Raw genomic sequence first — 13,670 nt, 5'->3', positions numbered from 1 at the left:
CATATATAAATAGAAGACTATAATGAGCTGTGAAGATCTCAGTAAGCACTGAAATTAGAACAGTACAGTTTAGTGGTATACTCCATCTCCCCCTGGTGCTTTAGGATGAAATAACATGAATTTTTTTATTCTAGAAAAATGTGCTTGAGAGACATCTAAAGCAAGTTTTTAAAGTGCTTCTATTTTCTTCCATGAGTAACTACAAAACAGAACAAGTATTTTTAAAACCTTTTTTTTTATAAAGTCACAACCATCAAAACAAAAAGAGAGATGAATACAGAATATAATTAAAATATTAAGAGTTATATGTATTAAAGCACGAAATCATCCTTGTGACAGAGGAACATTAAAGAATTTTCTCTGCACTTTTATTTATATTATATTGTAGCAAATTAGTTTAAGCTTTCAAAAGATTTAATTCATACCTCCATTGGTATGTGGTTTCTTTTTAAACGGAACTGTATTGACCATGTCCCACTCTGCTTCATAACTGTTCAGATGTTCCGATCCCCGATAACCTCTTTCCTTTGGGGGCTGTGTCCATTCTACAACTGAACTGGAATCCTAAAAAAAAATACACACACACACACACACACACACACATACACACACACACACATACACACACACACACACACATATGTAACATAAAATATTTAGGAACTAAAACTAGAATTTAATTTCAATTAATAATATTTTCTCAGCTTCTGCATAAACTAAAACTATAGGTTGTGGCAGACATCACTGGTAGGAAAACTGACCACTATTTCCTATCCTTGTTCCTCTCTTGCTTATCTTTACTTGCCATCCACTCCATCCCCCCCAAAAACAAGAAAAAAAAGAAAAGCCTTTCCAGACTCCCTTGTAGTTAGGGTTGCCAATGAAATAAAGGCAGAGGTCAACTGCAAGGCCTCTGGAAATACTTTTGCTTTCCTAATAAAAGCCTCATCCCCTTTCCCCTTTTTCCTGCTTTGACTGTAGCCACAATGTCTCAGATTATGGCAGCCATCTTACGACCACAAAAGAAAACAGAGGAGAATCACTCCAAACCTCTAGATTTGCAGTTATTTGAGGAAAATAGCCAATGGTGGCTATTTTATTTAAGCCATCGTTGGTTGCATATTTCGCAATAAAAATTAGTTAAAAGCTACAAATAATATATCTACATGTATGGTTCTATACAACTTAACATTTTAAAAGAGAATAAAACCAAAAGTCTAAAATTCAATACTAATAATTTAAACCAAAAAATTTAATTTCTATACAATAAAAGATAGCAAACATAAGCAAGCCTGGGTGAAAATGTTTCCAAAATATATGCAGACAAAGAAAACATCTAGAATACAAAAACACCTACACCAAGTTATTTAGAAATTGGCACATAACAAATCTGAAAACCATGCAAATGGTAGGAATAAGCAAGTCAAAGAAGAAATATGAAGCAACAAACATACAGGAAGATGTCCAACTTCAGAAACAGTCAAAGAAAAGTTAAGATGAACTTCAATTTTTTGCTCTATTCAAGTAAAAAATAAAAATATGAAAGACAGTGTAAAGACATGGTACCTCACACTGTTGATGACCATGCTAATTAGTACTGACTCCAAAAGGGCAATAGTCATATTTATTAAGATTCAAACTATGCATGTGTGCCACCAAAATAATTCTCTTTACATCTTCCACTCTAGAGAAATACTAACACATGCATACTAAGAGGCATATGCAAGCATTTTTACTGCAGCATTGTTTATAAAAATGAAAAACTGAAAATATCCTAATATCCATAAGTGAAGGAGTGAATAAACAAACTAGGGGGTAGACAAGGAAATACTAGGCCATAGTTTAAAAAACATATGTTAATATTTATTTACTATTAAATAATAGTAAATAAAACAAAGAAGTTGCAAAACAATGCAGTGTAACTACATGCAGCATATGCAATTAGCAACACAGAAAGAAAACTAGACAGATAATGAAATGTATATAGACAAAAGTCTGGAAAGATATACACTAAATAGGGACAGACGAGTGACAGGATTCTAGTCAAGCAGGACTTCAATTTCTATTGTCTGTTTCTATTACTTGAACATTTTTACAAGAATGTATTCATGTATTGCTAGTGTAATTCTTTTTAAAAAGGGACAAAGGAAAATTTGTAAGAAAAGAAAGATACTATAAAGGCACAAGAAAAATTAAGAAATAGAAACAGACTGAAAGAAAAGAAAACTAAATGAATGAAATGAATAATGGGGAAAGTTAAGAAGCATCTACAGAATCCCACCAGCACAAAGGTTTGGAATTGGTAGATCAGGTACTTTTGGAAATTAGGATAAAGGTCAAACTAAAAAGAGGACTAACAAAAGTTCAGAAGGCTGGAAGTGTTTATTCATTAAAGAAAGTAAAACAGATTATCTCTGGATTAGGAGAAACCAACCACACTGAATAATGGGATAACACACTGAAAACGAGAATTTATTAAAAGTCCATCTATACAATGAATTGGTGAGATTCCCAGCTCTCTTCCTCCACTCAGTTCTCAGAACACTGGAATCCAGGCTTACCCTCCCAGGCAGGAATCTGCAGGAATTCCAGACAAATGATTAATTAGCCCAAGAGAAAGGATCTAGCTTTAACAGTAGAGATTCCCCAAGGAATTACCAAGCCTACCTATATCTACCTATACCTACAGAGTATAATCAACCACTTTTTTTTGTCTGCTGTTAAATCTAAGCATCACACCACAAAGATTACCAAACATCAAAGGCAAGTGTCTACACAAAAGACAAGGTCCCAATGAAACAAGGGGGAAAAAAGTCAATTAAAAGTAGATTATGTAGAGAGATAAAAACAAAATGCCTTAGGAATAAGGAAAGATATATTCACAAAGAACAGGATGCTATTTTTAAAAAGGACTGGAAAAGGGGCACTTAGAACAAGATGCTCTAGAAATTAAAAATAAAGCAGAAATTAAAAAGGCAAGAAAGCCAAGAACTGAAAGATAAAACTGAAGAAACTTCCTATAAAAATATTAAAAATAGGAAAAGAATTAAAATAGAAATTAAAAATAGGAAAGAAAGGATTAGAAAACTAGAGGACCAGTCCAGGTCTACAGAGTTCCAGAAAGAAAGAAAATAGAAAATGGAGAGGAAGAAAAAAATCCTCACTGAAATAATTCAACAACATTTCCTAAGAACTAAGACACAAGTTTCCATATTAAAAGAGCCCATCAAGTGCCCAAAACAATGGATATCAAGGACCACAATGGCTCACTGTGAGGACATCTAAAACACTAGAAACAAAGAGGCAATCATAAAAGCTTCTAAAATGAAAAAAACATACAATGGATCAGAAGTTAGAATGTTATTAGACTTAACAATAAAGGAAACTTAAAAACCTAAGATGGTAATTTCTTTTCAAACTATAATTCTATGCCAGTCAGAGTATGGATAGCAGGACCCCTGGGTGGCTCAGTTGGTTAAGCATCAGACTTCAGCTCAGGTCATGATCTCACGGTTTGTGGGGTCAAGCCCTGCATCAGGCTCTCTGCTGTCAGCACAGAGCCTGCTTCAGATAGTCTCCCTGTCTCTCTGCCTCTCTCCCGCTCTCTCTCTTAAAAATAACCCATTAAAAAACAGTCTAAAAAAAAAATAAATGTTTTTGTTCTTATGCACCCTTTTTCTCAGAAGTACTAGAGCTTCATGAAAACAAAGGAGTAAACCAAAATAGAAGACAGCACAGGATATAAGAAATGGGGATAAAAACATCAGGAAAGAATCCTCAGGACAACTGCTGCACAGCCAACCAAAAAGGCAACCAGGTCAGAATGAGCCTATAAGACGACTCTGGAAGAAAGGTCTCTAAAAGATGAAATCTGAATCTGTGTTTAAATATTCTGAGAAGAAATGTGGAGAAATGAGACTGAGTTTCAAGGGAATTAGAGATAAAATAGAAATAGATAAAATAGATAAAATAGAAATCTCTACCTTCCACAGTGAGTAGTCAACACATGCATGATACAAGTGGTAAATGCATAGTTATCATATAACCCAACAATTACACTCCTGTGTTTATTTATTTATTTTAAGACAGAGAGAAAGACAGAGACAGAGCAAGTGGATTTCAGGCAGAGGGAGAGGGAAAGAGAGAATACCAAGCAGGCTCCATGTTCAGTGCAGAGCCCAATGCAGGGCTCAATCCCACAACCATGAGATCATGACCCGAGCAGAAATCAACAATTGGATGCTTAATCGACTGAGCCACCCAGGTGACCCTCTACTCCTAGGTTTTTGAGAGAAAAATATATGTCCATAAATTTTGTTTTGAACGTTCACATGAGCATTATTTATATTAACCTAAAAAAGGAAAAAAAAAAAATCCATCAACTAATGAATAAACAAAATGTGGTGCAGTGCACCCGTATCTGTGGTTTTCCTTTTCCACAGTTTGTTATCTACAGTCTGTTACACACAGTCAACAATGGTCCAGAAGCAGATGATCCTCCTTTTGACATATTGTCAGAAGGTCAATCAATAGTAGCCTAACACTACTTCACAATGCCTACATCATTCACCTCACTTCATCACATAGGCACTTCATCATTTCACATCATCACAAGACAGGTAAGTACAGTACAATCACGATTTTGAGAAAGACCACATTCATACAACTTTTATTGTAGTATATTGTTATTATTGTCATATTTTATTATTAGTTATTAGTGTTAATCTCTTACTGTGACTAATTTATAAATTAAACTTTATCATAGGTATGTATAGGAAAAACACAGTATGTACAGGGTTCAATACTATCTGCATTGATAGTATTCAGGCATCCACTGGGGGTCTTAGAACATATCCCACATGGGTAAGGGGGGATTACTGTATATCCATAAATGCAATGTTGTTCAGCAGAAGGCAGGGAAGGAAGGCAGGAAGGCAGGCAAGAAAGAGGGAAAGAAGAAGGATGGATGGACTGAGAAGTGCTATAACATGGATAAACCTTGAAAACATTATACCAAGTCAAAGAAGCAAGTCACAAAAGGCCACGTACTGTATGATTCCATTTAGATGAAATGTCCACAACAGGCAAATTCTCAGAGATGAAAAGTAGATGAGTGGTTGCAAGAGGCTGGAGTTAAGTGGGAATGAGGGGTGTACTACTAAAAGGTAGTTTCTTTTTTAGGAGTGATAAAAATGTTCTAAAATTAGATATTGGTGATGGTTACACAACTGTAAATATATTAACACCACTGAATTGTACACTTTAAAAGAATAAATTTTATGGCATATGAATTATAGCTCAAAAAAGTTATTTTAAAATGGCATTCCTTGGGGTGCCTGGGTAGCTTAGTTGACTTAAGCATCCGATTTCAGCTCAGGTCATGATCTCATGGTTTGAGTTCAAGCCCAGAGCCTGGAGCCTGCTTCAGATTCTGTGTCTCCCTCTCTCTCTGCCCCTCCCATGCTCACACTCTGTTTCCCCCACTCTCTCAAAATTAAACATTAAAAAATAATTGTTTTAATGGCATTCCTTATACTGGAATAAATAAATAGCAAAAACAAAAACATAAAGATAAAAATAGCATTCCTTGGGTGCCTGGGTGGCTCAGTCAGTTGAGCGTCTGACTCTTGGTTTTGGCTCAGGTTACAATCTCACAGTTCGTGAGTTCAAGCCCTGCACCGGGCTCTGCACTGACAGCGTGGGGCCTGCTTGGGATTCTCTCTCTCCCTCTCTCTGCTCCTCCCCTGCTCATGCTCTCACACTCTCTCTCAAAATAAATAAATAATCTTTAAAAAAAAATTCTTAATAGCATTCCTTCCTTTAGTCACACCCTTTCTTTTTTAAATACCTTTCCAGCGTAGAGAATACTAGAAGAATCTAAAGCATCATCCAATGGTCTCCAGTCCACTATTACTTCAGCATCCTAGAGAAAGAAATTATGGACTACGGTTACTATTCAGCAATATCTTACACTCTTAGTCACCTATGTGTAATTCCCTGAACCCAAAATGAAAACTTTAAACCACTAAATATTAGCATTTTAAGTATGTAATATCATAAAGTATTTGATAATTGTTATATAGATTTTTAAACTATTATTATTGATTATAAAAAATTTACATTACTGCAACTTTTACATAAGTTTTATAATAGTCCATGCCATTTTACTGGCTATCTAAAGTTACTTTTTTTCTGGGGTGCCCGGCTGACTCAGTCAGTGGAGCACGGGACTCCTGATCTTGGGGCAGTGAGTTTGAGCCCCACACTGGGTGTAGAGATTACTTAAAATCTTTTTTTTTTTTTTCCACGTTTTTTATTTATTTTTGGGACAGAGAGAGACAGAGCATGAACAGGGGAGGAGCAGAGAGAGAGGGAGACACAGAATTGGAAACAGGCTCCAGGCTCCGAGCCATCAGCCCAGAGCCTGACGCGGGGCTCGAACTCACGGACCGCGAGATCGTGACCTGGCTGAAGTCGGACGCTTAACCGACTGCGCCACCCAGGCGCCCCTTAAAATCTTTTTTAAAAATTTTTAATTATTTTTTTCTAACATCATTTTCATATTAAATTTACAACCACTGTTCAATTACATAATTTCACCTCACACATGAAATTCAAACTAACTATGCCCTAAATTATTACATAATTTCACCTCACACATGAAATTCAAACTAACAATGCCCTAACGATGAACCACTGCCATAAACAATCATAAATAAAATCATTTACTAGAAACCCACCTTTTCTAACACACGTAATATTCCTGAAATCAAGCTGTCTTGGTCATTGGTCTTTCCACTAGATGAGTGAATATAGACCCCTTCCTGTTCGTATATAATCTGGAACAGCAAAAAAAAAAAAGAATTAACCACACATTATTAAGTACTGTTTCAACATTTGTTTTAAAAAAGTGAGATATTTTCCTATAATGCCTGAACCACATTTCTGATTATTTCATATATAAATGTATTATTTGAAAAATACCACTCAAGTTTAAGAGCACTTCAAACTAAGACAAACTGGAAGGAAGTTTGCTTTGTTATGCATGGAAGTTTGATTTAGTGATAATCACAACCTTGATCTTCTCCATAAACAAAAATGCTATGTGTCTCAAGCAGATTCCACTTAAAATATATTATTAACAAACATTAAGCAAGATAATTGGGTTCAAACTGAAAAAGGATCTGAAAATACTCAAATAAGAACAGATGAAATGCAATAAGGAATCACTGCTTTCTAACTATTCCTAGAATAGCACGTTTTACTGTAAGATTATTTCAGTGTGTTTTTATAGCAAAATGGCATAGAAATTCAGGGAATAATATGGGAATTTTAAAGAGTGATGATGAGGACCATCTAGGAATGATTAAAGTAGTTCAAGCACACAAATATTTACTGAATACGTAAAACACTATAGTTACATAAGTATGATTAAAACATGGTCCCTGAACAACATCCTATGGCAATATAAGGGAGACTTAAGTTAATTCCTAAGTAAACTGAACCATACAAAGGTAAGCCTTATTTTCTAAAAGCATAATGTTATAAACTAAGATTCCATTCCTGGGACCCATTTTAAACCACTAAAAATTTTTTTTCATTAGGAAAATAAGTAAAAGAGAAATAAAATAATCACTTCTAGACCTAAGTATTTTTGACATATATAAGTTTAGAACAAAGTGCAGTTTCCATTTATGTAGACATTTTCTTTAATTCCAGTACAATTAACATAGTTATATTAGCTTCAGGCATACAATATAGTGATTCAACAATTCTTTACTCAGTACTCATCATGGTTAAGTGTACTCTCAATCTCCTTCACCTATTTCACCCATCCCCCACCCACCTGCCCTCTGATAGCCACCAGTTTGTTCTCTACATTTAAGTCTTGGGCTTGTCTTTTTCTTTGTTCATTTGTTTAAATTCCCCATGAATTAAATCATATGGTATTTGTCTTTCTCTGACTTATTTCACTTAGCATTATACTCTCTAGATCCATCCTTGTTGAAAATGGCAAGACTTCATCTTTTAATGGCTGAGTAATATTCCACTGTGTGAATGGGGGGGTGTGTACACCTCATCTTTACTCTTTCATCTATCGATGGATACTTGGGCTGCTTTTGTATTCTGGCTATTGTAAATAATGCTGCAATAAACATAGGGGTGCATATGTATCTTTTCAAATTAGTGTTTTCATATTCTTTGGGTAAATACCCAGTAGTGGAATTACTGGATCATATGGTAATTCTATTTTTAATTTTTTGAGGAAACTCCACATTGTTTTCCACAGTGGCTGCACTAGTTTGCATTCCCACCAACAGTGCATGAGGATTTCTTTTTCTCCATATCCTCGCCAACACTTGTTTCTTGTGTTTTCAATTTTAGCCATTCTGACAGGTGTGTGAGGTGGCATCTCATTGTTATTTTGATTTGCATTTCCCTGATAAGTGATGTTGAGCATCTTTTCATGTGTCGGTTGGCCACCTGGATGTCTTCTTTAGAGAATGTCTGTTCATGTCTTCTGCCCATTTAATTGGATTATTTGGGTTTTTTTGGTGTTGGGTGCATAAATTCTTTTTTTTTTTAATTTTTTTTTTTCAACGTTTATTTATTTTTGGGACAGAGAGAGACAGAGCATGAACGGGGGAGGGGCAGAGAGAGAGGGAGACACAGAATCAGAAACAGGCTCCAGGCTCTGAGCCATCAGCACAGAGCCCGACGCAGGGCTCGAACTCACAGACCGCGAGATCGTGACCTGGCTGAAGTCGGACGCTTAACCGACTGCTCCACCCAGGCGCCCCGCATAAATTCTTTATATATTTTGGATACTAACCCCTTATCAGATATATCATTTCCAAATATGTTCTCCCATTCAGTGGGTTTCTTGTTTTGTTGATGGTTTCTTTTGCTGTGCAGAAGCTTTATATTTTGATGTGATCCCAATAGTTTATTTTTGCTTTTGTTTCCCTTACTTTAGAAGACATATCTAGAAAGATGTTGGTGCAAATTCAAAGAAATCACTGCCTATGCTTTCTTCTAGGGTTTTTATGGTTTCAGGTCTCATATTTAGGCCTTTAATCCATGGTAAAAGAAAGTAGCTCAGTTTCATTCTTTTACATGTAGCTGTCCAGTTTTCATAGTGCCACTTGTTGAATAAACTTTTTCCCATCACATAACTTTGCTTCCTCTGATGAAGATTAACTGAACATATAATCATAGATTTATTTCCAGGCTTTCTGTTCTGTTCCACTGATCTGTGTGTCTCTTTTTGTGCCAGTACCATACTGTTTTGATTACAACAGTTTTGCAGTACATCTTGATATCTGGGATTGTGATACCTTAAGTTTTATTCTCTTTCAAGAATGCTTTGGCTATTCGGGATCTTTTGTGATTCCATACAAATTTTAGGATTATTTATTCTAGTTCTATGAAAAATGCTGTTGGTATTTTGATAGGGATTACATTAAATCTATAGACTGCTTTGGGTACTATGGATATTTTATATTTATGTAGAACTTTTATTAATATAACCACATCACTATTCAGAATAGCATGTGGACCAACAATGCAAGACAAACACCATCACAACCTATCACCATCACACCCTAATTACAAATGTAAATGGGTATGGGGCAACTGGGTGGCTCAGTCAGTTGAGCATCCAAGTTGTACTCAGGTCATGATCTCACAATTAATGAGTGCGAGCCCCACGTGGGGCTTACTGCTGTCAGTGCAGAGCCCACTTGGGATCCTCTATTCCCCCTCCCTCTCTGCCCCTCCGCTGTGTGCTCACGCGCGCTCGCTCTCTCTCTCTCTCTCTCAAAAATAAACTTTTAAAAATGTAAATGGGTATGTATTCTGTTGTTTTTAGTTAGCATTTATGGAACACTTATGCACCGGGAACTCCGCATATCATAGCTTAATCCCTACAACTCTAGACCACAGACTCTATAACTGTATCCTACTACATCATTAGAATGAGAAGCCCATTTGTGTTAATGAGAAAACTGAAAGAGAGGTTAAATAACTTGTCTAAGGTTGATGACACAAATACTAAGGGGTAGTTAAGGAGTAGTGTGGAGATTAAAATCCTGGCAGTCTGACACCAGAACTGTGCTCTTAACCACTACATTATAAAGCACCACATTACTTTTACTGCCTGTCCTGTGTTGTTAGTCACTTGTGATATGAATTTGTACATTAGGAAAAGAGTCCTTTTAATTTAGTAATCAAGATTAAAGAGAAATTCTGATCTCAAAAACCCAAGGTAGCATTCAATGTAATAGTTGTTAAGCACCAGACCAGCATTAAGCAGAAGGCAAAGACTGGGGACAGTATGAGTTGGGAAATGGTGGGAGACATTCTGTATTATTTGTATAAAAGTAAAAACTTTCAAAGTACACAGATTTATTCACACATATGCATAAAGATATGTTTAACACTATTCACAGTATTATTTACACCATCAGGGGAGGTGAGGGAAGGAGGAAAGAAGGGAAGTTATGAATTTAAATATCCCACAGAGGGAAATGATCAAATATATCCTGGGATATTCATTCTACAGAGAATACTATTTATAGTATTATATAGTATTTATAGTATTATAAAGAAAGAATATGGTACATTAAATGAACAGAAAGACACAGAAAACAGCCAATTACATATAGTATATGACATCTACATTTTTTTTTTTTTTAAGTTTCTCTAAATCTCTGTAATACACAGAACAAGTTCTGGAAAGACACACTTAAAGCTGTGAACAGAAGTTACTTGAAAAAAGAATGGGGCTGGGGCGCCTGGGTGGCGCAGTCGGTTAAGCGTCCGACTTCGCGGTCTGTGAGTTCGAGCCCCGCGTCAGGCTCTGGGCTGATGGCTCAGAGCCTGGAGCCTGTTTCCGATTCTGTGTCTCCCTCTCTCTCTGCCCCTCCCCCGTTCATGCTCTGTCTCTCTCTGTCCCAAAAATAAATAAACGTTGAAAAAAAATTTAAAAAAAAAAAAAAGAAAGAAAAAAGAATGGGATGTGGAAAGGCTGAAAGAGAACTGTAACTGTCTATGTTAATGCCTCTAACTGACTTGAATATCTTGACGTTAAAATATAGTTATACATTGCTTCAGTAATAAAAAAATAATTTTAACGAGTAAAGTGGAAAAAGGAAATTCCAGAAGTATAAACTATAACCTTTCCAGACTTCAGCTTATCAATTTTTAAAACAAGAGGTTAAACTGGATAATGTATCTGAGGCCACAATATGGAAGTAGGAAAAGGTTAAGAGGGGAAAAAAAAATCCCTTAAAATTTCAAGTTTTTGTGACAAATAGATCAGAGACATACCCCGAAACTACATGTTAGCATATTTTCACCTAAGACTCAGCTAATAGAATAATCAAGAGCCTCATAGTTCTCATAGTAGAAAAAGTGACACTTATTTACCCAGAAAAGCTTGGTATCATTAACAACATAATCTAAGATTCTGTGATACCATTAACACTTAACAGATTCTGGAACCTTAATAAAGTAAGTGAATCCTAAAGAGTCAAATAAAATACCTAACCGAAGCACATTAAGCAACTCTTTCTTTCCCATACATATGTTGGCCAAGTGTTGTCTGTTCTCTTTTTCATTTAAGAAAAAGCTGAATTTCCTAAGTAATTTAGCTGGGAAAATACCTAAAAAGCATGATAGTACTAGGTACCTTATGAAAAAGTCCAAGCTGCACTCATTCCATGTTCTGTGTTCCTTAACTCTTTAGTACTTTTTGAGGGACAAACTAGATGTCCAAATATTCACAATCCCAAACCAAGACTTGTACTGTCTTTAGAAAGCAGTCATATTCGGCTAATTTGAAGGCTGTGATGTTAACCGATACAAATTACTAATTCTGCCAGAAACAGAATGAAATTAATAAACTTACCTTACTGAGCTCCTAACCTTTATTAAGTCTTGTAAGACTTAAAGGGACAAAAAAAAGTTCTAGTTGCATCAAATATGTAATTTACTTCAAATATTAAAGTTAATGATAGTTTTAAATTTTTTTTAATGTTTATTTTTGAGAGAGAGAGAGGGGGGCAGAATACAAGCAGGGGAGGGGCAGAGAAAGCAGGAGACATGGAATCGGAAGCAGGTTCCAGGCTCTGAGCTGTCCACACAGAGCCCGATGTGGGGCTCGAACCCACGAACTGGGAGATCATGACCTGAGCTGGAGTTGGTCGCTTAACCAACTGATCCACCCAGGTGCCCCTTAATGATGACAGTTTTAATTATTTCTTTTTTTTGAAAAAAAAAATTTTTAGTGTTTATTTTTGAGAGAGAGAAAGAGCACGCAAGTGGGAGAGAAACAGAGAGAGAGACACACACAGAATCCAAAGCAGGCTCCAGGCTCCGAGCTATCAGTACAGAGCATGACAAACCATGACATCAGGACCTGAGCTGAAGTTGGACACTTAACTGACTGAGCCACCCAGGAACCTCAACTATTGACTTTGTTTTCAAAGCAGTCTGATCTCTTTTGATCCTCATAAACTGAATGTGTCAGAAACAGACCTTATTTCCATCTCCATTTTACAGAAGAATAAACTGAGACAGAAAGCTATTCAGTGACTACTCAAGACCACATGCACATCAAAGGAAGGAGTGGATTTCAGATTTCCTAACATCTTCATCCATTAAATCTCAATTGTTACTGCCTCAAGAAACTACCAGAAAAATTCCACATGGTTTCCCTACAGAAAAGCAGTTTCTGAAATTGCTTAGATGTAGAAAATAATGCTGCTTAGGCCTACAAACAATTTTTAAATGTCTTTAATTTATAAAGCAATGCAGCAGTTAACTAACAATTGGGCCTTTTAACAAAAACTCTTGGTTTCTCTCCCATCCGAACTCCTACTAAATAGTACACAAAAGAAATTTGTAGGCCCTTTTGTAACATGCATTTATTTTAACATTTATTTTTTGAGAGAGACAGAGAGAGACAGAGACAAAGCGTGAGCGGGGAAGATACAGAGAGAGGGGGAGACAAAGAATCCCAGGCAGGCTCCAGGCTCTGAGCTGTCAGCACAGAGTCTGACACGGGACTGGAACTGGTGAACCGCGAGATCACGACCTAAGCCAAAGCTGGATGCTCAACCGACTGAGCCACCCAGGCGTCCCGAATCATACATTTTACTCCTAAAGTCCTCCACTCCACTTTTGAGGGAATGATTTCACTTTTTTTAAATTTACAGAATATGTTTGTTCATCACTCGTTTCTCGGTACATGAGCTTATTAATAAAACACAACTCTACAGGTATCAACTATCTACAATAGCTCAAAACACAAAAAGAGAAGTCCAATTAAAATTGTGATCTTATACAAAGTGTTAAAATGGTATTTCTTCTTCATTAGACCCTATAAGTGAATTGATTCCTGATGAGTATCTTTCTGCCATAGGATATTCTGCATCCTATCTTCGTCAATGGTAATAATTAGTATTTGAAAAGCTATCTCTCAGCTTGTTTGGTATGAAAAATTATTTTGCTACAGGGAATAATTATGATATCAGGAATTTCATCCGAGGTAATACATTTAGTAAAACAGGTTTTCAATTTCTTTACTCTGGTTTTGTTCATAATCTCTAATGCAAGATAAAAAAGAAAGGTTAAAATGCTATTATCATCAGCATGTAGTATTTCTA

The 13,670-nt window shown here is 36.0% G+C and overlaps 1 protein-coding gene across 3 annotated transcripts in view; it reads right to left on the bottom strand.

The window, feature by feature from the left end:
* Positions 1-13,670, bottom strand: part of TBC1D15 (TBC1 domain family member 15) — a 76,420-nt gene that overhangs the window by 43,051 nt on the left and 19,699 nt on the right. For all 3 annotated transcript variants that reach the window (XM_043565044.1, XM_043565045.1, XM_043565046.1), the window contains exons 2-4: positions 6,741-6,839; positions 5,849-5,923; positions 426-564 (exon numbers count right to left, since the gene is read on the bottom strand). In XM_043565044.1, the coding sequence (XP_043420979.1) occupies positions 426-564; positions 5,849-5,923; positions 6,741-6,839 (313 nt within the window). The remainder of the gene's footprint in view (positions 1-425; positions 565-5,848; positions 5,924-6,740; positions 6,840-13,670) is intronic.

The sequence above is a fragment of the Prionailurus bengalensis genome, chromosome B4 (assembly GCF_016509475.1).
Source record: "Prionailurus bengalensis isolate Pbe53 chromosome B4, Fcat_Pben_1.1_paternal_pri, whole genome shotgun sequence".
Lineage (NCBI taxonomy): Eukaryota > Metazoa > Chordata > Mammalia > Carnivora > Felidae > Prionailurus > Prionailurus bengalensis.
This window is presented reverse-complemented; position numbering and strand designations above follow the sequence as displayed.